This window comes from Olea europaea, chromosome 21 (assembly GCF_002742605.1).
Source record: "Olea europaea var. sylvestris chromosome 21, O_europaea_v1, whole genome shotgun sequence".
Lineage (NCBI taxonomy): Eukaryota > Viridiplantae > Streptophyta > Magnoliopsida > Lamiales > Oleaceae > Olea > Olea europaea.
This window is the reverse complement of record NC_036257.1, coordinates 5,766,607-5,794,460: the sequence shown is the minus strand read 5'-3', so window position 1 is coordinate 5,794,460 and position 27,854 is coordinate 5,766,607. Positions and strand designations below refer to the sequence as shown.

General features: G+C 37.5%; 1 protein-coding gene and 1 pseudogene across 1 annotated transcript; one reads left to right on the top strand and one right to left on the bottom strand.

Annotated features, from left to right (window-relative positions):
• The first annotated feature begins 288 nt into the window (after positions 1–288).
• LOC111370272 (non-specific lipid-transfer protein D, cotyledon-specific isoform-like) lies at positions 289–1,174 on the top strand. The gene is made up of 2 exons (XM_022991948.1): positions 289–913; positions 997–1,174. The coding sequence occupies exons 1-2, from the start codon at positions 570–572 to the stop codon at positions 1,004–1,006; spliced, it is 354 nt and encodes a 117-aa protein (XP_022847716.1). The 5' UTR covers positions 289–569; the 3' UTR covers positions 1,007–1,174.
• LOC111370036 lies at positions 823–26,054 on the bottom strand (annotated as a pseudogene).
• Positions 26,055–27,854: the final 1,800 nt, after the last annotated feature.

The window sequence follows — 27,854 nt, the reverse complement described above, 5'->3', positions numbered from 1 at the left end:
ATGAGACCACATAATTAAACCAAAAATGGCTCGTGCTTCTGGAATTAATTCTTCCATGTTCCAACCTATATACAACTTATTAAGCTATGCCTTTTTAATGTCTCACATTTTGCCCAAAATGGCCAAGGACTAATTGTATCGATATGTAAAATACAAGACTTCCAACCTAGGTAGGAAAGGGAGAAAAATAGATGCTCAATTTAAATTGGATTATGCAGAAAGCCGTATTCTGTGAAAGTCACATGTACAACTTTCGAGGGAGATCGTAAATATTGTTCGAGATCCACCTACAATGTATGATGAAAAAAGTCAATACATAATATAAAAGGTCATTTTCACCCCTATACTTGTAATATCCAGTTCTACAGATATGAAGATAGAGCATCATCAACCCCAATGAGACCCTGCAATTTTATCCATCAGATGGTATAGGAAACCTCAATTTACACAAACCAATGAACAAAATCACCCTGCCTTCTCTATATAAACCCAGTGAGCCCCCAACCAACCAATCCAATATCCTATAAAATATTAGGACTTCCAGTATACTCAAACACCGAATATAAAAAATGAAGAGCATTTTCTTCTCCATGGTTCTTGTCCTCTCCCTTCTCTACTGCTTTGCTCATTTGAGCAATGCAGCCATCCCATGTGGCACGGTTGACATGAAGGCAGCTGCCTGTATCTCGTTTGCCACCGGGAAGGACGCGAAGCCATCCGCTGCATGCTGCAGCGGCCTGCAACAGCTTGCACAGACCGTGAAATCTGTCAATGACAAGAAGGCCATCTGCCGGTGCCTCAAGGCCGGTGTCAAGAACTTTGCCGGAGTTCAGGAGAAGTTCTTGACCCAGATCCCGAATGCTTGCAAGATCAAAGTTGGTTTCCCTGTTTCCATGAACACAAACTGCGAAACGTAAGTGCCACCCAACTGATCAAAATTTTCATTTATGTATCATAATAATATACAAAAGGTCTAAATCGATATTCGTTTTGCAGGATCCACTAAGGTTCGTGCTTTGGAGATGATCAAAGATTGCTGTGATGTTAGGAATGAAATAGATGTTGAATAAAACGCACTGTTCTGTGCAAATCCTAGTGGATTCTTCACTGCTGGTGTACTGCACTATGCACGTAATTTGACTTTCAATTTAGAATCAAAACGAGAAGTTTCATCTATTGCTCATGCTAACAGCATTTCATTACCTTTCTACTTATATCGGGTAATCCAAAAGATTCATTAAACAGTAAAACGACCTCAGTAAATAAAATAAGAGGATTCAATAATTTTCTCAAATATTTGCAATTATGACCCAGAAACTTACTTACAATCTTCACAATAAAATCACCATGGAATCTCTTGACCATCCCAGGTGAAAAACTTGCTGTTTTCTGATCCCTTAGCATTGTTAATGATGCTTAATAGCTTCTGGACTGAGAACTCTTTGGTGAAGAGCTTGCTGTCTGGAACAATTCCCTGACATGGTCTAGATAAATCTGTGTCTACCATGCCCGGATGCAATAAAATGCATTTGATTGGATCTCTCTTGTGTGCAAATTTCACTGATACAGTCTTGATCACTGCAAGCATCGAAAAAATGGAGTTAAGACAATCAAGAAAGCATTATCACTTCCTCTTTTTTCTTTTCTGATTCGAGCCAAAAGGATTCGATACATGAAAAAAATAAACCCATTTATCTCAACAATTAAGAAACACTACTACATATCATGTACATTCTAACTAAATGAATTCTCTGGCTATTTTCCAAGTTTGAGGTTTAATACATATGAGGTACCAAATCAAAGAAGTTCAAGTTTCAAAAGGAAAATGTCATGTCCAACAAGGGTACCAACAAAAAGCAAATACTCACACTGTGTAAGAGCGACTTAGATTCCCTATATGAGTGCCATTTTCAAAGAGGATTATCTCCAATTGATCCGACCCTGCACTGATGTTGGTAACGATAGTCAAATATCATTTTGTCCCAGAGCCATCTCCAACCTTGAGCTAGGGCCACATTTGCTGTTCATACGAATCATAAATCAATAGGATTAGTTCCGTAATAAGTTTCTCAATCAAGATAAGAATATAAGGATCGAAACTATTTTCCTTCAGAAATGAGAAAACTTTATTCTTTAGCAACTGCAATACAACACGTATTTGATAATGCGAATGTTTTGTATACTGAGATATACATAACTTCTGATTAGCAATCTTGATCTCTACAAAAGTTATTTGCAGCTGTAACAGATCATGTACCTTAAAACTGAAATAATTGCAAATGAAATAAGACAATGCACCGAATCTAATTTCTCATATCTTTCTTAGCAGGGAAAATGAAATAAAAAAGAGAGAGAGACACCTTGACAACCAAAATAGGACCAACGGCATTGATCTCATAAGCAAGAAGCAAGGATTCTCTCTATACTTTGCTCAATGTTGTTTCTATACTGGAAGTGAACAAAATCATTTTACTGAGTCAAGAATAGAAAACATTAATGTAGGGCCGATTTTCAGCAAACACCAAGTTCAAACCAGGCTCAGTTTCACCTATTTAGTCGACACCACCAAGGATTGAGAAAACTCCAATACCACCACGAAGGGCGCCCCACTTTCGGTTGCTATGGGTTGGGAAGATGATGTACAATAATATGCCCACTAGCAATTAACCACAAAGGTCACAGAGAAGAGATGAAAACGGAGAGGTGAGTCTCACGAAGAGAGGTTGGGCATTCTTCTATTTGAGGCCGAGAGAAAGACAAGAATATAAGCCAGGTAAATACCCAAACAAGGTAAGTTAGGTTAGGATTATTTAGTGGACCAAACAAGGCTCGACTCAAAGATAATGGGCTTCAAATTAATAACATAGCTTTCCAAGAAGATGGGACGAACCGTGAGCAACACTATTAATAGTAGGTTGCTTCGAACGGTCCATACGAATGTGGTTTGAGTTGTCTCGATAATTGTGTCGATATACTAATCAATCATATGGCCAAGGCCGATTGATAATAAAATCGGGGTTACATCATAGCCCGGGGGGTCGTTTGACAACAAATTGCCTAACAATTAAGCTAACTATAATAACACGTTAAAAATCATTTCACTGTCAAAAGGATCAAAGTTAAATATTGAGATAAATTTGTAATTTGTACAGGGTTATTTTAGTCTTTTTGTATTCTCTAGTTACTGCACTGTCTATAAATACCCAATGTATCACGCCATTTTCATTGACTTGTAATACAAAAATTTTCCCGCCTTTTTACTATTTTCTTCAGCTCTCTTGTTGCAAAATTATCATGGTATCAGAGCATTGCCTCCTATAATTATGTCATCTACATAGATGGGGAGAACTGTAAATGAGCCGCCTTCCTCCTTACAAAACAATGAATAATCTGATTTTGATTGCCTAAACCCCTTTGATAAGATGTATGCAGTCAACTTTGCATTCCACTGCCTTGACGCTTGCTTAAGTCCATAAATGGACTTGTTTAGTTTGCAAACCAGCTGCTCTCCATCCACACCCTGCTCCTCATATCCCGGAGGCATAAGCATATATACCTGCTCATCGAGTTCACCATGCAAAAAAGCATTATTAATATCCAGCTGATGAAGGTGCCAACATTTCTGTGCCGCAACAGCCAACAAGGTCTTCACTGTGACCAGTTTTGCAACAGGTGAAAAGGTTTCCTCATAGTCCAACCCAGCCTGCTGTGTGAACCCTTTAGCTACAAGGCCAGCCTTCTTTCTTTCCTCCGAACCATCTGCATGAAGCTTGACCTTAAACACCCATTTACAAGCTATTGGTGTCTTGTGAGAAGGCAGCTTAGTGACAGTCCAAGTATTATTGGACACAAGTGCTTGATATTCAGTATCCATAGCCCTACACCAATCCTGATGTTGTGATGCTTCGGCATAGGATTGAGGCTCATAGATAGTAGAGAGAGCCAGTGCATATTTTCTATGAGGAGCAGATAGCATATTGTAGCCCAGATAATCTAAAATGGGGTACTGTTTACTAGATGCAGAATCTTTTACCAAGGAATCAGATTGGGGATAAGGTTTCTGAGACACCAAATTACAATGGTAATCACGAAGGTATGAAGGAGGGTGTTTGGTTCTGTTAGATTTTCGAGTGACAAGAACAGGTGAATCAGAATTCATAGGAGAATGATGATCAAAACTGAATTCTGGAGTGCTAGAAGAAAAACTAGGAGGAGAAGTAGCTGATGTTGGGGAGTGATGATTCGAATGAGTTACTGGGGTATGTGCAGATGGGAAAGATGGAATATCATCAGAAGGATAAAAATGTGGATGGAATAGAGGCTGATCAACTTCAAGGGAAAAACTGAAATTTGATAAAGACTTTAGGAGATCTGAGTTACGAAATAGAAATATGTTCTCATGAAATATGACATCTCTTGAAGCAAGGATGGAATGGGATTGAAGATCATACAATTTATAGGCCTTCATGCCATGGGGGTATCCAAGAAATATACAAGGCTTGGCTCGTGGATCAAATTTTGTTCTATTCCTTTTTAGGGTGGATGTATAGCAAAGGCATCCAAAGACCCTTAGATGATTGTAAGATGGTTTTTCTTGGTATAACATTTCAAAAGGAGATTTGTTTCCAAGAATAGTAGTGGGAGTTCGATTGATAAGGTGTGTGGCAGTTAATATGCAATCTCCCCAGAATTGGTTAGGTAAATTAGCTTGGAATTTTATGGCACGAGCTACATTAAGTAAATGTTGGTGTTTGCGTTCAACAACCCCATTTTGTTGGGGTGTTTCAATACAGCTTAATTGATGCAACATTCCCTTGGAAAGGTAGAAATCATGCATGTGAAACTCAGATCCATTGTCTGACCTTAAGACTTTTAGGTTGCATTGGAAATGTGTTTGGATCAAATTATAAAATGATTGGATGATGGACCTAGTTTGAGATTTTTCTTTCATAAGATATGTCTATGCCATTTGGCTATAATCATCAACAATGGTCAAAAAATATTTCGAACCATCTAAGGCAGGAATAAAATGTGGTCTCCAGATGTCACAATGTATGAGATCAAATATGTTTGAACTTCTGGTGTCACTTTTAGGAAAAGGTAGCCTATGTTGTTTTGCTATAGGACAAATGGTGCAATGCAAATGTTGATCAAAGGTAATTGTAGGTACAATTTTATGCAACAGTGATAGTTTGGAAGTAGGAATGTGTCCCATTCAACAATGCCATATATCAATGTCAGTATGAATATCCTTTTTACATGGAAGATTACATACAGCAGGATCAGAATTATTACAATCAAGGTGTAGAGTAGGAACCTGTACATCACTGAAGGAAGCTACATTGTTGAGAACAGGAAAGATAGACTTTGTTGGAATACTTTGAGAAGTGGAAGAAAATTGCCCATTGAATTGATTATCAGAACATTGGAAATGATATAAACCATCTCCAAGTTTCCCTACCCCAATCGTCTTCCAGGTGAAAAGATCCTGAATAAAGCAAAAGTGATTTAAGAATAACAATAAACATTTATGCTTGATAACAAGATTGCTAGCAGAAATCAGATTAAAGTTGAAGCTTGGCACAACTAATACATCAGTCAAGGTTAATGTATCAGATAGCTTCAAAATACCAATGTGTGTAACTTGTGCAATATCCCCATTTGGTAATCTTACTGAACCTTTAGTTTTACTAGTCACAACAGTCAATTGATTAATGGAACACACCATATGTTCTGAAGCCCCAGTATCAATGATCCATTTACCTGGATTTAGATAGCATGCACGATTACCTGAAAATGCAAAGGCATCAGGTGCATGGATAGAAAAAGACATAACCTCCTGAGGTTGTTGACCTTGTAGCTGTGGAGCAAGCATGGTCATAATCTGCTGGCGTTGACTTGGTGTAATAGTGAGGTTGGACAAAGAATTAATCAGCTCTGAATTATTTGCCTGGGACGCCTGACATACAGCATTAGCAACTGAAGATTTCCCTTTGGCAAGCCTATACCCAGGGAGATATCCAATCAATTTGTAACATTTCTCTTTGAGATGGCCTGACATTCCACAATAAGTACATATAGGCGTTCCTTTCCTTTGAGTTTGATTGGATACATTGTGTCTCTGATTTCCATATGAACTAGACACAACCTTGTTGGCAAAAGCCGCTACATCAAAACTCTGTTGTTTCTTAGCAACAATTCCTTTCTGCCTTTCATCTTGTAAGACCAAGGAAAACACCTTGTTTAGTGAAGGTAGTGGGTCCATTAATAAAATTTGACTTCTCACACTGGAAAATCGATCATCTAGACCCATTAGGAATTGCATAACTTGATCTTCAGCTTTGTAGCCTGCACTACTTACTTCCGGCCTATAATTGTCTAATTCTTCCCATAGACCTTTAAACCGATTGAAGTAAGAATTGATGGAGTTATTGTCTTGAGAGATTGAAACAATTTGCTTCTTTATCTCATAAATTCGAGTTCCATTTCCTTGGCTGTAGCGATCCTTTAGTTCGATCCAAATCTGCCGAGCTGAATCTTTATGCATTATACTTGAATAAAGTTCCTTTGGAATGGAATTTATGATCCAGGAAGAAACTACATGATTGCATCGCCTCCAAGCACCATAAAGCAGGTCATTCACAGCAGGTTTAACAATGGATCCATCAATAAAACCTTCCTTATTTTTGACACTGAGAGCTATGATAACTGCACGACTCCATGTGGTGTAATTATCCTCAGACAACATGATAGATATGAGCTGCATACCTGTATTGTCGCCATAGTGAAGATAATAAGGAATGTTAGGATCATTTATCGATCGATTAACAGTAGTATTTGCGTCTCCAGCACTCGCATCTGCAACAGAAGGATCGACTGCCGAATCAACGTGAGCTGGCTGATGTTGAACCTCTACTTGTTGATTAAACTCTCTTGCCATTGCCAAAAGAAACTTCACTGCTCTGATACCATGAGCGCACGAAACACATAGAGATCGATTGTCATTTGGTAAGGGATAAAGTTCAAGCGGGAGAAGTAAAGATGATCTATACCGTATCACATGATCAATTGGCTGACTTGCTAACCAAATCATTAAGTGGAACACGACTCCAGCTGTTGCTAAACAAGATGGGAGTATTGAATATTCATACTCCATCTTGAGGGGGTGTATTGAGATAAATTTGTAATTTGCACAGGGTTATTTTAGTCTTTTTGTACACTCTAGTTACTGCACTGTCTATAAATACCCAATGTATCACGCCATTTTCATTGACTTGTAATACAGAATTTTTCCCGCCTTTTTACTGTCTTCTTCAGCTCTCTTGTTGCAAAATTATCATTAAGACTGATTTTGCAATATGCCATTTTGGGTAATTTTGATGTTTTCATTGAAATGCAGAAATGCCAAAATAAGCATTCAATAAACAGTATTCGCCTGGCTTCATAACATCAGGTTTTGAAAGAATGCCAGATGCATTAACAAGAAGACTCAGATAACCATATTTCTCTCTTGGGTTCTTCGCTACTTCCTGAAATTTGAAATATACTTAGTATGAAGTGGTATAGAATGCATAATAAAATCAAGCCTGAGAAGTTTGCTGAGAGTATATAAAACTTAAAAAGCAATGGGAAACAATGAGCATTTATGGTTGAGCTTAAAATGTGTTTATAACACGATAAATATCATATAAAATAATCTACAAGTGTTCAAGTTTGATTACTTTGGTACATCATCTAACCAGCAAGAATACCTCTACCGCGCTTTCAATTTTAAGATCTAACTGATGAATATCAGCAAACTATTCTTCAACTCCAGAAGTCCTGTTGCCTTATTAGGATTGCGACACGTTGCAATGACCTATCATTTGTCATTTTTCTCTAACAATTGTCTAACCTACATAAGGCAAAAGCACGGTCGCATTTCAACCATAACCAGCAAAAAGTTGGCAGAATGATTTACACAAGGCATTGATTCCTATTTATGATTTACACAAGGCATTGATTCCTATTTACATTGTCATTTGATCCAAACGACAAGGACAGGAGATGACAACTAATAGGGAGGAATAACTTGCTTCTTTTCGCAGAAAAATCCCAGACTCCAACAAGTATAACTTGCACGATTTTCTAGCAGAACGGATAGTTTAGAAATCAACTTTGAACTTTCCCACATAATCAGAAGCAGTATAGAAAAACATTGAAGTCGATAATTCAAGAAGAAAGTGATAATCTTGCCTAATACAATTCCTGAAGGCAGATACTAACATAGTAACACCACGAAAATTCAACCACACCAAGAATAATGTACAATTCACAACTACAGAGTGCAATGAATTTATCCCTCTCATACATTGGATTTCTTCCAAGCAAATAAAATTGTAGAATTGCAAACAAGTCCAAACCCACATGTCAGAATCTTTTTTTTTTTTTTTTTTTTTTGGGATGGAGTAAATGGGCTCACAAATTCATAGCCAATGCCTCCGGAGGCAACTTGAATCATTGAAACACCTCCTTCCCATTGGTTAACTGCTGACGTTTATGAACTACAAAAGATGCGGGATCTTAAGAGCAGCATGAGATATGGGTTTGACATCAAAACCCGCTGTGCAATAAAATTCAGCTTCATTAAATTTAGGGGGTGTTTCGCGCGGGTTGTCGCTAACAATTAAAAAGGGATCAGACGATTGTGAAAGGAACAAACCTCTTGAGACAAAGTCTCAAAAAGGGGTGTTTTATTGGTGATGACTTTACAATTGGAACTTAAACAGAATGCCTCCAAGGGGGGCAAGCACACGAGTACTTAAAAGAAATGTTTTAAGTCTAAACTAAGGAATTGAAATTACATATTCTCTGTTTGAGAGTGTTTGATTCAGGGTCCTTTACTCTATGTCTTTTCTTCCTTTTATATTCCCTTGAGGATCTCTTCGTGATCAACCGCTTAGAAACCACTTAATTGCTTCATAACTGCCCACTTTCTTCATGGTGGCCAACTTATCGTGGAATTGCCATCTCTAACTGCTGTCATTACTCTTTGTCGTTCAACCGTCCTCAACTGAACATTCTTGAATTGTGGAATGTGATAAGATTACCCAATAACTGCTTCGATAATTGCACTTTTGGATAACCATAACATCTTATGTTTGCTAAGATCCTGGGCGACTCGAAGGTTTGGGCGAGAACAGGGTCATAACTCTGGACGACTGTAAGGCACTTCATTCGCTCAGATCTTGCGCGTCTTGCAAGTTTGGGCGATGGTGTTACCGCGTTCGTGGGCTTCCACTGTATTCATTATAACCCTATTTGGGCCTTTATCCTGAATTGCCCAGTTGGGCTTCATTCTTTGGGCTATTCAAATTGGGTTGCACTTTTAGCGTGTCAACAATTACCCCCCAATATAGCAGAATTAATACCAATTATTAATTTTTTGCCATATTCACTTTGTGTTTCCTAGCAACATTTGAAATTTTCAAGAATTTCAATCATTATTTTCTTCCATAGCCTGAAAAGGTGCGATGTTACAAACCCTTATAACCTCCAAATACACGCCATTTTATTGTACTACTAAATCACGCCTCATTGTTTTGCGCTTCTCTCTCGCAATATTACTGTTCATCTTCTTGCTTCTTTGCTACGTTTCTCAAGCAAACTTCAGCAAAACCTTATTTCATTCCTAATGGCTGCTTCACAATCTCAATCTGGTGACTCTTTCAGTTTCGAAGACTTCCAGAAAATCCTCACTCGGCCATATATAACTCCGAACTTCCTTGCACCAACCAATGCCAAACTCAATGAGTTCTATCTAGGTCCTTCATTCAACAACGTCGAGGCCGTCGAACAAGTGGCGGTGGGCCAGCTGTTCCCTTGTACTCAAGGCCCTCAGTTTCTGAACTTTTTGCCGCTGAGGCCGCTTCGCGAAAGAGGTATTCGTACTTGGCCTAAATCTGATGTTGTTTTCCGTAGATGACATGCTCGCCTTGTGGACCATGGTCCTACCAAGGCAATTCTTGATAATGCTAGGATTTCTGATTTGTTAGAAATCTCTCTTCAACCCCCTACTTTTGATCCAGCGCTTTTCTCTATTGCTTTAAGTTTTTGGTCCTCTGAGTATAATACTTTTGTTTTCCCTCTTGGTCACATGTCCATTACTTTAAGGGATGTTGGGGCCTTAGTAAATCTACCACCTTTGGGCGATACCATTTTCCCTGGTATTTTGATTTCTGGTGTCGCCCCAAGATTTGATAGAAAACTCACCGAGTCCTATTTAAGCCTGCAAAGCTGTTATAATCACTCGAGTGCTGAGCCTTCCCATACTGAGCGTGTGGCCTCTTAAGATTTGGCTTTGTAAATATGTTCTGTGTGTGCCAAGCATGAAGCCTTCTATGAGCTATTTACCCATAACGCACGAATTGGCGCGTGGTAGACCTCTGAATTTGTGTTTTTTCTTTTTGGTCGCCCTCTATAGAGACATGGCTTCTCTCCAATTCCAATTGAAGAATGGTACATCTCCCACTGACAGTGGGCCTCTTTAGTTCACTTAAATATGGTTGAGAGCCTATTTTCCATCACTGGGTGCTCTATCCTTTTCCCGTCATTTTGCTAGCTGCTATGGGCTAGCCATTGACCTACTGAGCCCTATAAATATGTCCAGAAGGGACATCTTTTCATTCTTTTATACTTTGAATTCAATTCCTTCTTTCTTTTTTTTCCTCCCTTTTTAACTCCAGATTATGTGCAACCCCCATCCACCCTGGATAGTGCGAGCACCTCTCTGCTCGTTTGGGTTCAGTTTTTGATCGGGAGGTAGTTGTTCCATGATATTTTGACCGGAACCAATGCCAAAGCTAGGGTTGAAATATATGCTCCCCAATTTTTTGTTCGTCAACTTGGTTTTGACCAAACTTGGCCGGTTCCCCCTTGCTATTCAAGAAATTTGATAGATCGCTTCCACACCATTAATAAGGCAGAGGCAGAAGCTATAGATGCTCGCAATATTCTTTTGACGAGTGACTTTTCAATAGCCCCCTTCAATTTTAGCCATGTCATCCATCCCCTTTTTGAACAACTCTGGCCATCAGTGCAGCGCAGATTGTTTGCAACTAATGTCAATCGCGCTTTCCATTCACCGGATCACCCGGATATTTTTTCCACTTCACCTATTTTGGTCACCCCTGTGTCCATTAGGAGCCCTTCCTCTTCTGCTCGTGCTAAACAGTCTGTTCGTCCATCTACGTCTCTTCCTACCAAGCCCACTGCAACTAAGAGTGTCCCAAGCCACAAACGGCCAGCCTCGGCATCTCCCATTTTGAAGGAAGATGATGATGACACTCCTCTCATCGTCAAGAGAAAGGTAATTAAATTAGTTTATTCACAAGCATACCTTTCTATACTTGAAACTTTTCTATGTACTGATGGTTTATTCGGACTTCTCAGAAAAGCTCAGCCTCTCCTTTGAAGGCTTTGGTGTTGGCAGCTCCTGCTCCATCATCCTCTGCTGAGGCTGCTTCATCCAAACTAGCTGATGAAGGGACTACACTTAAAGAGAAACCTTCAGTCCCGAAATCCTCTTCACAACCAATGGATGAGCTACATTCTTCCCAGGGTGTCAACCCCCCAAACGTAGAGCCAGAAGGTAATACATTTTTTGATGTTTTACCTTTGCTTGTGCTATTGGTTTTTGATTTGTTGCTTTTTAAGTTCTGCAGATGCTCCCATGGGTTTGCCCGTTGTGGCAAAGTCTTCTTGCTCAGACAAGGGGATGTCCTCACAAGTGGTGGAGCCACATGTGGTAGATTTGGCTGGGGATATGCCACCTCTCAAGATTGCTGATGAGGTAATCTTTGCGTCACTTTTACTTCCACTTTGTTTATTGTAGTGAAAACCGTCAATGTTGGCAATTTTCCTTGCAGGATGCTGACAAGATTGTGCGTTCCATCTAAGACTTGTTCACTTCCTGGGGACAAGTCAAAACGTCTCACCCTGCTTCAATCAGTCGTCCTTCTGCTTCTTCAGAGGAAGATATGAAGTTCCTCAAGCAGTCAATATTTGAGTATGTCCTTTATGGATATGGACATTGGTCAGGCTAGTGACGCCAAACATAAGGATAAGCTTGAGCATTTAAGTGCGAAGTTGGCGCAAGCACTGACACTTCCGTCGCTCAATCTTTCTGCTAATTTTAAAGCGACGTTGAAAGTTATGCATTCCGAGATTCTCTCCTTGCTGGCCAAAAATGTCGAACTGAAGGTCAAAAGTACTCAATATCCTCGCGCTGTATCTGAAAGAGAGTCTTTGCTTATGGAGATCAACAAAGCTGAGGACGAACTGAAAGAAATCTCTTCTGAAGTCATGATTGAAGACTCTTTGATGACCATTTTGGCTGCACAGATGAAGGAGCTTCAAGCAAGGATGGACGACTGCAAGGCGAGAATGGCTGCTAAAAAACGCAATGCCTCCCAAGGAATTGAACGAACCAAGTCTTTGATTGAACAGTACAAGAAGCTGGAGGTTGATGATGATTTTGTGGCTGAATTGAATGTCACTACTTCTCAGCAAAGCGAGGATTGAGGGAGACTTAGGGAAAGAATTCGTTCAGTTTGGGGCGAATTATAATTAAGACATTTAATGCCTTAATTTTTCTTTTTGTAACTTCGTATTAACTTTCCCTTTGTAACCTCGTACTGATGTCCATTGGTAATTCTGAACATATTAGCAGCCATTATCATTAATGAACGATTGATTTGTCTTCTTGTGTATTTACTGACGTTGTCTTTAATCGTCAACCCTCCAATCATTTAACTGCTATGATAAGATTCACGCACATTTTCTCTTGGTGTTTCTGTCTCTTTTTCCAAGACTTCGGGCCATTTGATTTTAGTTACTAGGCACGAATGTGGCTATTCATATTATGTCTCTTCACCTTCACGCCTCTATAAATGCACCTATACTCCACACTTGTCATTTTTATTTTCATTCTCTTCTTCAAAATCAATTTGCTGCCATTGTTTGGCATTCTGATAATCGATCCAAAACCTTCGTCTTCCATGGAAATTGATCATTTGATCCGCCCATTTTGCCATCCTTCTCGATGTCACTTTTGGTATGGGAGATATAGGAAATATTTTTTGACCAGCAGTAAAGTTCTTCCCATCGTCTCCATGTTCCTTATAAAGAGTTCGATGATGGAAGATAATTTTTGAGGACGCCTGCAAGCCACGTTGCTTGCTGAGAGTGCTTCTCAGCCTCCGTGCCCGTTATTGCAGCGATGCATTTAGGAAGGCGATGTGAGGGTGCTTTTTCTACCTTTTTGCTTGCTGAGAGTGCTTTTCGGCCTCTCTGCTTGCCTTTGCAGCAGTGCGATCAGGATGGCAATTAAGGCCAGTTCACCCTCTTATTTGGCGATCGACCGGGAGATTAGTTTGCTCTTAATTGTAGCTTGTAGAACATTTAGTATTTTGTATTTTACAACTTTGTAATGAACGTTTGATAATAAAGGAATTTATTTGAACGTATTTCGTTCTGACCCTTTTTAATCTATGATTGTTCAACGCGATTTGATTACGCTTTTATTTGTTCACTTTCTCATAAGGAAGGAACATATTTTTTTAAATATTTGCCATTAATGAACCTCATGTACTTGATGCCATCTAAATCTTCCAAATGATAGGCTCCATTAGGCAACACATTATTTACTTTATATGGTCATTCCCAATTGGGCGACCACTTGCCATACTTTGGATCTTTGCTATCCGAAGGGAATATTATTTTCCAAACCAATTCGCCCAGGCTAAACGACTTAGCTATAACTTTTTTATTATAAAATTTAGTCATTCTTCGTTTTTGAACTTGCAATCTATCTAGGACGTCCAACTTTAATTCGTCCAACTCCAATAAGTTTTGAACTAGTGATTCGTCATACTCATCACTACTTAACTTATGTTCCAAACACACTCTGATCGATTACACGTTGATTTCCATAGGCAAAATAGCCTCCTGTCCATAAGTAAGTTGGAAATGAGTAATTTTGGTACTTGACCGACGCGACGTCCTATAAGCCCATAAGGCCTTGTTTAGACATTCGTGCCAATTTCTGGCATTTTCATCTATCATTTTTCTTATAATATTTTTTTAGAATTTTATTAGAAGATTCTGTTTGTCCGTTGGATTGAGCGTAATATGGTGTGGAGTTCACTAATTTAACTCCAAACTCGCTCAAGAATTTATTCACTTGATCCCATTTAAAGATGTTCCGTGATCTACCATCAAAGTTTGTAGAATTTCAAATCTATAAATGATGTGATCACGGATAAATTCTATGACATTCTTTTGGGTGATCTCCTTTAAAGGTATCGCTTCTACCCACTTAGTGAAATAATCAGTTGCAACTATAACAAAGGTATGTTGCTTGGATGATGGGGGATAAATCTTCCTTATTAGGTCTATCGTCCAACCCTTAAATGGTCAAGGTTTGATAATAGGTGCCGTCTCTCGTTCTGGCGCCCTTTGTATTGGACCATGCTATTGGCATGCTAGACAACTCTTTGCATACTGAACGCGTGATTCTCCCATCTTTGGCCAAAAATATTCATTCCTAATAATTAACCATCTCATCCTTTGGCCAGCTTGATGAGCTCCACATATCCCTTCGTGCACTTCAGCCATGATCGTCCTGACTTCTTGCAAACTTACACATTTTAGTAATATACCATCAGATCGTTTCTTAAACAACTCTTCATCTATCAATGTATAGTTTAGCAAACGTAACTTCATTTTTCTACTTTCTCCTTTATTAGGTTCTTTAAGGAACCTTTTAATCTCTGTCTTCTAATCTATTGCATCTCCATCTTGTATGCAATGAATTTCAATCGTTCTCGCCCTTCTTTAGATCACGGGCAATATTGTTCCATACTCACAAGTAGATTTCCAATTTAAAACCTTTGAGTACCCTGAGGCCATCTGGGCCAATTCGTTTGCTACGTCATTATATATCCTATTAACACATTGAAGCTCTATTTGGTCAAATTCTTCCAACAATTTTTGGGCGATTTCATACTGACTTATAATGGAATCACTTTGGCATTTAAAATCACCAATCAATTGGTGAATTACCAATTGAGAGTCGCCTCTAATGATGACATTCTTTACCCTCATATCTATCATTAATTATAGGCCCACGATTAAGGCTTCGTATTCGACCTGATTGTTGGTGCACATCCTGTTCAAAGTGAATGCGAACTTGTAACAAATCCCTAAAGGATTTATCAATGCTACTCCTACTCCTGCGCCTTTAGAGGTTTTCGATCCATCGAAATATAAAACCCAAGGTTTTAATTCGAATGAATTGATCTCTAACTCAATCTCTTCAAGCATATCAAGGCATGGATGATCGGCCAGAAAATTAGTCAAAACCTGATTTTTGACTGCCTTTTGAGGTATGTATTGTACTTCGAATTCTAATAAAGCTAATGTCAAAGGCTTACCCTTTGGTGCAAAATAGGGCGAGAGAACATATACTTAACCAAATTTACTTTAGAAATTAAATAAATGATTACGGGCCGTAAATAAGCCCTTAATTTTGTACATGTGAAATACAATGCAAGACATAATTTTTCAATGACAGAATAATTACATTCACATTTTGTTAACCGTCTACTCAAGTAGTAAATCGCCATTTCTTCACCAAATTGGTCTTCCTGCGCAACCATTCTAGCTATTGATTATTCTTCAGCCGATACATACACTTTCATTGGCCATCCTTGAATTGGTGATACCAACACTGGTGGACTTGATAAATATGTCTTTAGACTTTCAAAAGCCTTTTGATGCTCTTCTTTCCAGACGAATTCGTCCTGATTTTTCAACTTTAAAAGCGGAAAAAAAGCTTTAGTTCGCCCTGCACAATTGGAAATAAAGCGTCTTAAAAAGTTTACTTGGCCTAGAAACCTTTGCAATTTTTTTTTGTTGCTAGGTGGTTTAGCCTCTAAAATGGCATTCACTTTATTTTTATCAAGTTCAATCCCCCTTTTGTGTACTAAGAAACCAAGAAAATTCCCTGCCTTAACATCAAATGCACATTTCAAGGGATTTAACTTTAGTTTATATTGCTTCATTCGCTCAAATGAATATCTTAATTGTTCAAAATGGTCATCTTCTTTAAGGGATTTGACCACTATATCATCTACATACATTTCAACAAACTTGCCTATTATATCATGAAAAATCAAATTCATTGCCCTTTGATAAGTTGCTCCTGCATTTTTCAGGTCGAAAGGCATAACTACCCATTGAAAACATCCTAGAGACCCAGGGCATCTAAAGGCAGTTTGTGTATATCTTCTTCGGCTATATAAATTTGATTGTATCCTGAATACCCATCCATGAAGGAATACATTACATGTCTGGCAATCGAGTCTACTAAAGAATCTACCGTGAGTATTGGATATTCATCTTTAGGTGTGGCTATGTTTAGATTCCTAAAGTCTATGCACACCCTTAGTTTACCATTCTTTTTTACTACCGGTACGATATTGGACAACCATTCAACATATCTGGCCGTTCTAATAAAGCTTGCTTTTAATAATCGCTCTATCTCTTCCTTAATTTCAGGGAGTACATTAGGAGCGAAACGCCTAGGAGGTCGCCTATGAGGTTTAAAATTAGGCTTGGTTGGTAATCTATGTTCCACCAAATCTCTATCTAAACCAGGCATATGTTCATATTCCCAAGCAAAACAATCTTTGTACTCCTTTAATAAAGCGATTAATTTATCACTAACCTCTTGATCGAGCATTTGGCCGATGAACGTTAGGCGATCTTCTCCTTCATTGTCAATATTCACTTTAATTAGGGGGTCTTGTGCTTGAGCGTATCCAGGCTTGGCAATCCTTATCACTTCGTCGTCCAGTTCCCTTGTAGGCACTTCTTCTTCCAAACAATTCACCTTGTTGACTTCTCGGCCAATACTTTGTTCCAACTCGAACACTGCCGGTTTGTCTCTCAATGCTTTCAAGGCTGTTGCTTCTTTCGTCTTGTCCTTGCATTCTTTATTGAAAGCCATTAATTTGGCTTTAAAGGCCTGAATATCGACCATTTGTCTTTGTTCCTTACAACTCATTTAAAACTCCTTGATTATTCTTTTGCCAATTACTGGCTCCTCCAGGGCCACTATGTTTGGCCTCATCTGACTAAATATTTCAGTGAGTGTATCCACCGAAAATGGCTCTTCACTCTGCGCGACAATCTGATTTTCTTCTCCATCTTGGACTACTCTGACAAGTCCATAATTTCCTTTGTACATGAACCTTTCCACTGAGTTTACTTCTGCGACAAAAGGCCTATGATCGACCTGCACCACCTCTACTTCGCCCTTGTTATTCCAAAAAACTAGGCACTGATGGAGCGATGAAGGTATACAGTGACTTTCGTGTATCCAATCTCTTCCTAATAACACATTGTAACTAGTGGGACCATCTATTACAAAGAAAACTGTGGTCCTAGTAGTTGTTCCTATAGTTATGTCCAATGGCATAACCCCTTTAGCTGAAGTTGTTCCTCCATTGAAACTTGTTAGGATGACTTCCGTTGGGATCATATCACCTTCTGTCTTTGTGAAATTTCCTCATCATCCTAGATGGAATGATGTTTATAGCTGCTCCATTATCGACAAGCACTTTTGCCATAGGTATGCCGTTAACTAGAGCTTTAACGTACAATGGCCTCAAGTGTTTGGTCAATTTCATGGCTGGTCTCTTAAAAATAACTTTTTCGACAGCATCTATTTCCATTTCCTGCTTGTCCTCTGTCGAGTTACCCTTTTGTAATAAGTCAACGTACAACATATCGCATTGAGCCTCTGTCTCCTAAATTTCCTTTTTACTGTTTTCTACTGCTTCTTCTTCAGTTACCCAACCTGTGGGAGGAGGCATTATTCTTGGAGGTGATCCATACTTTTCAGAGCGAGGCACTCTCTTCTTCCTTTTGGGGGTCCCTACAGCACGTAAAAATCGAAAGAACGCTCAGATGGTTCTCCCAATAAGTCTACTTCACGGACTCCCTCTCGATGTAATTACTTCAACAGAGTATTGTACGATACTCCTCTTCTTCTTCTTTCTGCTTCCAGATCGATTTCTTCTTCGATGTCTGTCATACCATCATCTTCTTCACCATTTTAGGCCTTCTTCATATTCCAACATGCATGCTTTCTCTTCAATATCCTCATTTTCTTCTTTTCGCTTTTCTTTATTCTTGAACTCATTGGCTAGTAAATAGTTATTAGCCACGACAGGAGGCAACGTACCAAACTGAATAGTAAGGGGCTGATCTGGATCTTCTCCATCCCTTCTGTCTCGCTCAAACTTTGACCTCCCAGAAGAAGTCTTTGGCAATTCTTCCATAGGTTCGCCTGTACCAGTCTCTTCACTGTCTTTGAGAACATTTTGATTGACTGCCTCGAGTAGCCTAGATGCCTTAGGGCGTAGCATTCCCTGTTGTTACCTCATCATTCACCCATAATTCCGTTGAAAACGCCTCTGTTGGGTCCTAGTCATCTCGTTGAAAGGTATCGCCCTTCCAGCCTTATACTGGAATGAATGTCATACATTTGATTGGCGAGGTTGCAGTCTGAATATTCTCCCCTGATTTACTGGCCTAAACTGCCTTTCAAAAGGCGATCCTTTATAGAACAATGTATCTCTCCCTCTACCAGGCTGAGCGTTTGGGAAAAAACTAGAGCGATGGTGATGTTGTCATATCCCTGATTTCTCTACATTTGCACTCATTTCTTCTTTGCATCTTGCACATAGGACGTCTTCGTCCTTTTTGGGCTCCTTCCCTTTGATACGTTCAAAGACACTGAGATGTGGTCCAGGGTCTTCTTCTCCATCATCTATAACCAACTTGAATTTTGACAACTTGTTTTTGAAACCAGACGTCACCATGTTCACTCCAAGTGACTGTGGAAAAGGATTTTCATCCACTGCCATCTTCCTCTTATCCTCAAACGTAATTCGTCCCTTTCCAATGGCATCCTGTAACACATGGCGAAAAACCAAATAGTTATTAGTCAAATGTGACCATGAATTATGCCACTTACAATATTTTTTACCCTTAATTTGTTCAGGGCTTGGCAATTTATGTTTATCGCTCAGCTTTATTTGCTTATCCTTATATAATTTATCAAATATAAGGTCAGCTTTGATTACATCGAACGAGAACGTTCTAGCCTTTATGTTTTCATCTTTTATAGGCTCATCCTTGCCCAACGGCCTAGGCTTAGCCATTATAGGACAAGTATACGTGTCTCATTTAACCAATTTGGCCAAACACATTTCGATTTGATCGTAATACTCATCATTAATGGTATGAACATCAAAATTTAGATCTCTATAATAAGTCTCCTTGCTAGAATTTTTCATTTGTTCTTCTTCTCTTATTAATCGTTCATACCTAATCACATTCGCGCTCAATTGGAAAAGATCAGGAAATTCCTTGTCTTGGAACTTCTTCTTTAAATCAAAATTTAGACAACCTTGAGCGATTTTAACAAACTCCTTTTCGGGCAAAGATACAAAACATTTACTTCTTGTTGTCTTGAACCTTTGAAGGAAACCTTCTGCCTATTCATTTGGCATTTGACATAGATTCGCCAAATCGGCCAAAGTAACTTCAGACTCAGTCTTATAAAACTGAGCGTGGAATAATTGCTCCAATTGTTGCCATATTTGAACAGAGTTTGTTGGCAAATTGATGAACCAGGAGAAGGCTACTCTTGTTAATGAACTAGGGAACAGCCTCGTTTTATGGTAATCAGTTAGGTCACCACTTTGCAGTGTGAATCGCCCTATGTGTTCTAGAGTAGACACCTCTCCTAAACCGGTAAACAATGAGAATTCTGGCACTTCATACCCTCTAGGCCATGGATATGCTTGGTCTACCCAATCAGGATATGACTTTGTGTAAGTCGGCCTAATGACAGGACGTACTCCAAAAGCCATCTGATCCTGTACGATTTCCATAATCTGATTTCTCAACATGACGTTGGGGTCATATGGAATTCCTACAGGTTGGTTGACCAGTTGATTTGCTTGAGGCCTGATGTTTGGTCCTTGATTGGCAACAAAGTTACCATGATTTGTGTCATTGTTACCATTAGCCTGAACATTTATTCCATCATTAACACGTGGGGTATTCTACCCATTATTTAGGACATTATCTCTTACATTTAGATTACCCCCCAAGTTAGATGTACCAATCCACTATTCTGATTTGGTATTACACCAGTCCCCTGGTTTGAAGTAGAGGGATCAAAAGGTGGTTCTACCCCTTGATTTAAACTTAGGACCGGGGGATTATGTCCCACAATTGTCCTAGTTTGAAAGTGATTTGTAAGAGACACAACTGGCTGACAAATCTGGCCTACTAACTTATTCATTATTTCGTTCAAAATATTCAGTTGTTTGGCCATGTTGTCATAATGTGCATTCCCATTCCGGGTAAATCTTTCCATAATATGAATACTTTGTAGATTTACCTATTCAACGACATCTTGTGTGAGTTCTCCGAGTAATGCACACATGGTTTGAGGACTCAACTCTGTCATTGGTTCGGAACGACTGTGATTGCTCTGATTCTGTCCATCTGTTCGTGAAGAGTTATGCTGCTCCTCATATCGCTCGATCACAGACTGGACTCCTCCCTGACTTGCTGCTTCCTTATTGGATTTCTGAGGCATATTGTTTCACCTCTTGTATCTTCAACACCAAACACCAAAGTCCCACTGGGCGTGCTAAATTGTTTCGCGCGGGTTGTCGCTAACAATTAAAAAGGGATCAGACGATTGTGAAAGGAACAAACCTCTTGAAACAAAGTCTCAAAAATGGGTGTTTTATTGGTGATGACTTTACAATTGGAACTTAAACAGAATGCCTCCCAGGGGCGCAAGCACACGAGTACTTAAAAGAAATGTTTTAAGTCTAAACTAAGGAATTGAAATTACATATTCTCTGTTTGAGAGTGTTTGATTCGGGGTCCTTTGCTCTATGTCTTTTCTTCCTTTTATATTCCCTTGATGATCTCTTCGTGATCAACCGCTTAGAAACCACTTAATTGCTTCATAACTGCCCACTTTCTTCATGGTGGCCAACTTATCGTGGAACTGCCGTCTCTAACTACTGCCATTATTCTTTGTCGTTCAACCGTCCTCAACTGAACATCCTTGAATCATGGAACGTGATAAGATTACCCAATAACTGCTTCGATAATTGCAATTTTGGATAACCATAACATCTTATGTTTACTAAGATCATGGGCGATTCGAAGGTTTGGGCGAGAACAGGGTCATAATTCTGGGCGACTGCAAGGCACTTCATTTTCTCAGATCTTGGGCGTCTTGCAAGTTTGGGCGATGGTGTTATCGCGTTCGTGGGCTTCCACTGCATTCATTAATAACCCTATTTGGGCCTTTATCCTGAATTGCCCAGTTGGGTTTCATTCTTTGGGCTATTCGAATTGGGCTGCACTTTTAGCGTGTCAACAGGGGGCATATAAGTTATTATTTTCATCCTCATTTTCAACCATGCATTCAGACAATAAAATATTCTACACTTAAATTTAAATTTTTTTTTTTACTTTTTAAACACATTCTATTAAAAAACACTATTCAAAAATTTGTTTTCTCCAGTTAATGGTCATCCAACGGGGCTTCCTTCTAAAGATTTCATGGACTTTTTTAATAATTTCATGATCCTTTATTGATTTCTATGAAATTAATAGAAGCCTAGATTTTCATTTAAAACTTTTTGAATGTGTTTGTTTGACTTTACTTTTCATAAAAAATTTTAAACAAAATGTTATGTTTCAATTAAATTTTTATATATGGATTGTTTGATTGACAATTTTCTTTATGTTTGATTAAAAATAAGGAAAATATTTTCTTTAAACAATGTTGATTTTTATTTTCTAGGTAATTCACTCTTTCTCTCTCATTTATTTCATCTCTCATCCACCTATCAATAAAAATGAACAAATATGATATTTTCTAAGCTAAAAATTCAATCAATCAAATATATTTAATTAATAATTTCTATACAAATAAGTTCTAGATAGTCGAACTACCTAGAACTTATTTTTTCCATACAAATTTTATGCTCACAATCAAACGTATTCTTATGAATGTTTGTAGAATTCAATAGATTTTTAAAAAAAATTTCATTTAAAATAAAATTCAGGTGGTCTAGAACAATAGTGTAAAAATTTATATACTAGATGGTGGTTCTCATAATTCCTTTTCACCTTCCCATATAATAATTAAAAAAAAATTAAAACTTTTAGTCACCTAAATTAAATGAATAATAATCAAAACAATATTAAATGAATAATAATCAAAACAATATAAAATCTTGTAGATAAAAGAGCTTGTTTGAGCTCCATTGTTTGTCCAAAATACATTTTTGGATAATATTTTGATGAAAAATATGTGGTTAAAAATAAAAAAAGAATTTGGATTTTCGAATACTGTTTTATTAAACAATGTGTGGTCAAAAATTAGATGGAGAAAAATATATTTTGGAATTAACGATGAAAAAAAAAGGGCTAAATAAGATTGTAAATTAGTCCTTTTCTATATAAAATCCTATAAATTTCAATTACAAATAAGTATTTTTCTTAAAAAAAATGATGAGAAAAAAAAAAGTTATAATAATCTTTAGTTAGAATTTAATTTTTCATAGAAAATAGAGATAAAATATTTTAAAAAAAAAACAACAACAAAGAGGGGAAAACAAAGAAAAATAAATATAACCAGTAAAAAAAAAAAATTAATCATGACCAATGTTCATCCGTAGAAGGAAGAGTATTGATTTTATTTTTTATTTTTTGTAAAAGTCACCCAAAATCTTGGAATGAATAAGAGACAATTTTTGAGATATTATTTTAGTACTATCTGCTTAAAAATTAGTATCGTAAAGACTTTTACAGAACTCTTTAAAAGTTATTAACAATTTAAATACTCCAAAACTTATACAAAATTTTTAAATGTTTTAATTGAATATATACGATGTCAATTTGACTTGCCGACTCTGGTGACCTATGGCTCAGCTCATGTCATGGGCCACTTTCAATCCTTGAAGAACTAAGCCTTAGAAAATAAAAATAAAAAATAAAAAGTTTAGCCTGCTGCTGTTGTTTGCAAAGGCAATGTGTAGCTGCCTGCTATTAAGCAGCGCAACTTGTGCTTGTGGCAGGCCTACATGCTAAATTAAAAAAATCATAAGTTGGCTCGTCTCGATAAAGACCCAAGTTGAAAGGTCGGGTCCAGTCGAGTCTAAATTTTTTGACCAAACAAAAGTTTAGCTCGACTCGGGCCAAAAAAGCTTGAATAATTTTTACTTGAGTCGAGTTTGAGCCTCAAGTTTTAGCTCACGAGCCGTCTTAGCTCGTCTTGTCTCAATTTAGCTCGACTCATTAACATCCTTATGAATATGCGGCGACTTTTAAAAGCTTTTTAAAAGTTTATAAAAGTCTCGATTGAATACAATAATACTTTTAGATAATTTCAAAAGATCTGTATTGAATATCCCAAACTTTTTAAATCCTAAAAAATCGGGTTAATTCTCTGATTGGTCACTGGACCTTGCGTAAAGTTTCCTAGGAGTCTTTTGTAGTCCCAAGGTTCAGTGACCAATCAGGGAATTAACCTCCATTTTTATTTTTTTATCTTTTTTTTTTATTCTTATTCCACAATTTTACTTTTTGTAATGTTGCAGAACTTAGAAAAAAGAATATTATGTCATTCAGGGTAATCAACAAAGTTGTCTGCTAACCTCTCTAAGATCAAAGAAGCAACAAAGGTCCATGCAGTCAACTAGTTCCATGAGCAATTTTAGTTTTGTTCATCTTTCCATCAGGACATAACTGAATAAAAACTAGAAATTTATTAGATTCTAAATTGAAGATGTGTATGAATTTTTAAGTTGAATACTATTAAATGATAATGCTGAAGGCATTCTCTTCCCAAATAGTTGACTGCATAGACCCTTATTGCCTTTTTTACTTAGGTCAGCAGACAATCTCGTCGGTTACTTCGAAATAAAAGGCTATTCTTTGTCCTAAGTTTAACTATGCTAGGGTGAATAAAATTATGAAGAGTACAAAAAAGAAAGAAAAAGACAGACCAAAAAACTTTAAAAATTAATAAAAATAGGGATTAGTTACCTGATTGGTTACTAACTTTACGAAAGATTTTTAGGGATTACTAAACTTTAAAATTTTTCTCATTAGTTACTGAGGTTCAAAAGTCTCCCCCATTAGTTGCTGAACTTTATAAAATATAATTACATCCATCACTCAATGACCGATTGGATTACATTTTTTAGAGTTCAGTGATTAATAAGGAAACTTTTGATTTCAGTGACTCCTTGTGAACCTCTAAAAAGTCTTTAAAAGATCCAACTAAATTTACCCCTTTAAGGTGAAATTTAAGAATAGCCAATACTTTGATTGAGGACTTGAACTTCTTCCTCTTTCTTTAGCCTCGAATTCTCCAAATGAATCCTACTTATCGTCGGTAGTTAATTGAATGCAAATTTAGGTTAAACTGGAGATATTCTAGGAGAGAGGATTTGGAACGGGTAGTTGTTGGTGTTGAATAATCGACCTCCGATGGTGGATCTTTCGGTCTCAATTTCACCAATCTCAATTTTATTAAACACACCCAACAATGGCTCCAACCAAACAAGGATTCTTACTTCGGTTGCTTAAGTCAATGTGTTCACAAAGAACACAATATGGTGGCTGCAATGAATCACCAAGAATAGAGGAAGACAGATTCAATTTTAAGGCTCAAGAGAGAAAACTAGAGAAAATGTTGGCTGCCTCTTTTCAATTGCAAAACACACATGGCTCATTCAACAAATGAGGGCAATATATAGTTTTAGGGTGTAATAATATAGTGGGCTCATAGACCAACTAATGGTTAAAAGGGGCGGAACACAAATTGAGCCATCTAAGACGTAAATGGGCCGTAAGCAACATTAACTATATTAAGTTGCTTCAAACGACCCTCAAGTTGTTTGTCGGGTTGAGCCAATTAATCGAGTGTGTTAATAAATATTTCAATCATCGGCCAAAGCCTATAAAATCTAATCCGACTATCCGACACTGTTTAACATCAACGCCCAGGATTATTGGGTATCAAAAACCCAACAGTTGGCTTGCCGCGAAAAAGTCAGGTTGATTCTTCAACCTTTCAATGTTGCTTTTGATCTATAATTTTTAAACATGAAGTTTTGGATTCCAACCTATATAAATATATGAATGTGAATTCCAACAAGACAAAAATGGTCGACATGGACAAAAATCATGTGTAATTTAAAAATACACAAAATTATTAAAAATCAGTTGTACTCTCTTTTAATAATAAAAATTACGGTAATTAACACAAAATGTCTATACATTTCATTTTTACTGTGCAAAACTTCTATACCTTCTAATTTTGGCATTTTCACCCTTAATTTCACTGTTTATTGTGCAAAGCGTCCTTTCTATCCATTTCCATCCAAATGCTCCGTTAAGTGAACGCTTGAACACTACTCTGGTCCAAAGGAAATTGTATTCTCATCTTCCCATAATTGTCCCATTTTCTTCCCGGCGATTACTACTCTCTGAAAAATGTGTTAGAATATATGTACCAGCAGATTCCAAAATTAGTTAGTTAATTAGTTATTAGATGTTACACACTTGTGTCTATAAATACAAGACTTTGTATATCTTTTAGTTCTTTGGATTGTTGTATTTCAATCCCTCCTTTAATGGAGTGTCATCTTCTTCCTTTCATGGAGTGTTACGTTCCTTCTTTCATGGAGTGCATTTTGTTCTTCTCCTTTTTATGTAGTTTAATACATTGTTTGAATTCAAAAATTTAACATGGTATCAGAGCTTGAGTCAAAATTAGTCTGATGATCTGATTTCACATCATCTCCCATCTTCCTCACAATCAGACGGGGAAGTTCACTGCCCCAAATTTTCATGGGGAAAACTTTTAACCATGTGTTGAGATGTATCGTCATATTCCCTATTAAATGATATGTCCTCTAAACAAAACTCAGGAACTTCTCTGCCATCTGAAGAGGAAATTTTAGGGTCAATACTCGGGATATGGCTCGTTGAAACTGCATTTGATTGTAAGGAAGGTAGTCACTGGAATCTCCTACTGGTACAACTTCATCAAACCGGCCTTTCTCTATCTGTTTTGGATCAACCCATAGCTTTGAATAAGAGATAAATCATCCTCTTTCTCTTGTTTTACCCCTACCAAAAGTTCTTGAAAAGGAGGCAAACAACAGTCCTTAGCGTTCGGATTAAAAAAATTCTACAAAACTTTTATTGATTATATGATTTGAAACATGTGCATCCTTGACTAAAACGGCACGATTCTCATTGGTCTCAGAATTGATTTTACCATCTTGAACTACAGTAATCATATCAGAACATGCCCTGAAAAAAAAAAAAAAAAAAAAAAGGGAATCGGATCTATGGACCAGGGAATTGGAAATTGAATTCTCAGTGATTGCTTTGAGAGATAATTCATCTTCAGCATCATTGGATCTCAATATTTCATTTGTCTCCAGTATAGTAGATAGCTCTTGCTGCTTTGAATAACTGCAAATTAAATTACCTTGTACATGGTTTGGGACTTAAGGCATACTATCATCAGCAATCTGATGAATCAATGCTGACAGCATAGAATCCCTCTCAGGTGTTGAATGCAAATTGTCATCAGAAGCTGGGAAAAATTCAAGAATTTGTCATCTTCAAGATGGACTATTGTTGATCTCCATAGTCCATCTTGAGAGGGGGGTGGGGGGGTGTTAGAATATATGTACCAGCAAATTCGAACAGATTCCAAAATTAGTTAGTTTGTTGATTGGTTAATTAGTTAGTTGTTAGATGTTAGTTATTTTAGTTTGTCACACACACACTTGTGTCTATAACTACAAGACTTTGTATACCTTTTAGTTCATTGGATTGTTGTATTTCAATCCCTCCGTTCATGGAGTGTCATCTTCCTCCTTTCATGGAGTGTTACTTTCCTCCATTCATGTTGTATTTAAACAATTTTTTGTTGTCATAACACATTTTTTTAATGCAGCCAACTGACAATTGAAAACTGTTTTTTCTTCATATGAATTTCAGGTAATTTTTTCAGTTGTGAACATTTCTTTGTAGTCTTTATCTGAATTTATACTATTCAAATTATACACGCTTCTATGTCAAATGTGACATTTTCTTTAGGATGAGGGGACAGGGCTTAAGTTTTTATAGCTCTTGCTGTAAAAAATTGATCTGAGGTATCTATACGAGTTTGAATCATTGAGGTCGGGGACCTTTACAGGTTCAGTAGATAAGATCAGAATGTAATTAACCAAGAACATAATAACAGTAATTAAAACAATATAGAAGGTCATCATCTAACACTACTCAAAAAGAAAAGACCTGACATCATCCAGGTCCGAAGTATGTATGCATGTGTTGCATACTTGGTTAAATCCTAAAAAAGACTTAACATCTGCCATATCCTAAGTAGCAAAAAAATCTAAATAAAGCCAGAAGAGCACAGAAACAATCAACTAAGCAGAATGATATAATATAATGTAATCTTATTCAAATATTACTTTACTTCCTTCTTAAGGAAGTCAGTGTCTACTGTGTCTTGCTCAAGTCTTTTCTCCTCTATGAAGTATACCGCTACCTCCAAGCTGGTCAGTGGCCATATGTAGCTTCTTCTATATATTCTTGAAAGTAGGAGAGGCCTTCAACTCTATAATTTGATCAAAACTAACTTGATTGTCTCCTCGACTAGCTTCAGG

Excerpts from the sequence above, each read along its gene's own strand:
- LOC111370272 (XM_022991948.1), top strand. The coding sequence starts at position 570 with ATGAAGAGCATTTTCTTCTCCATGGTTCTTGTCCTCTCCCTTCTCTAC.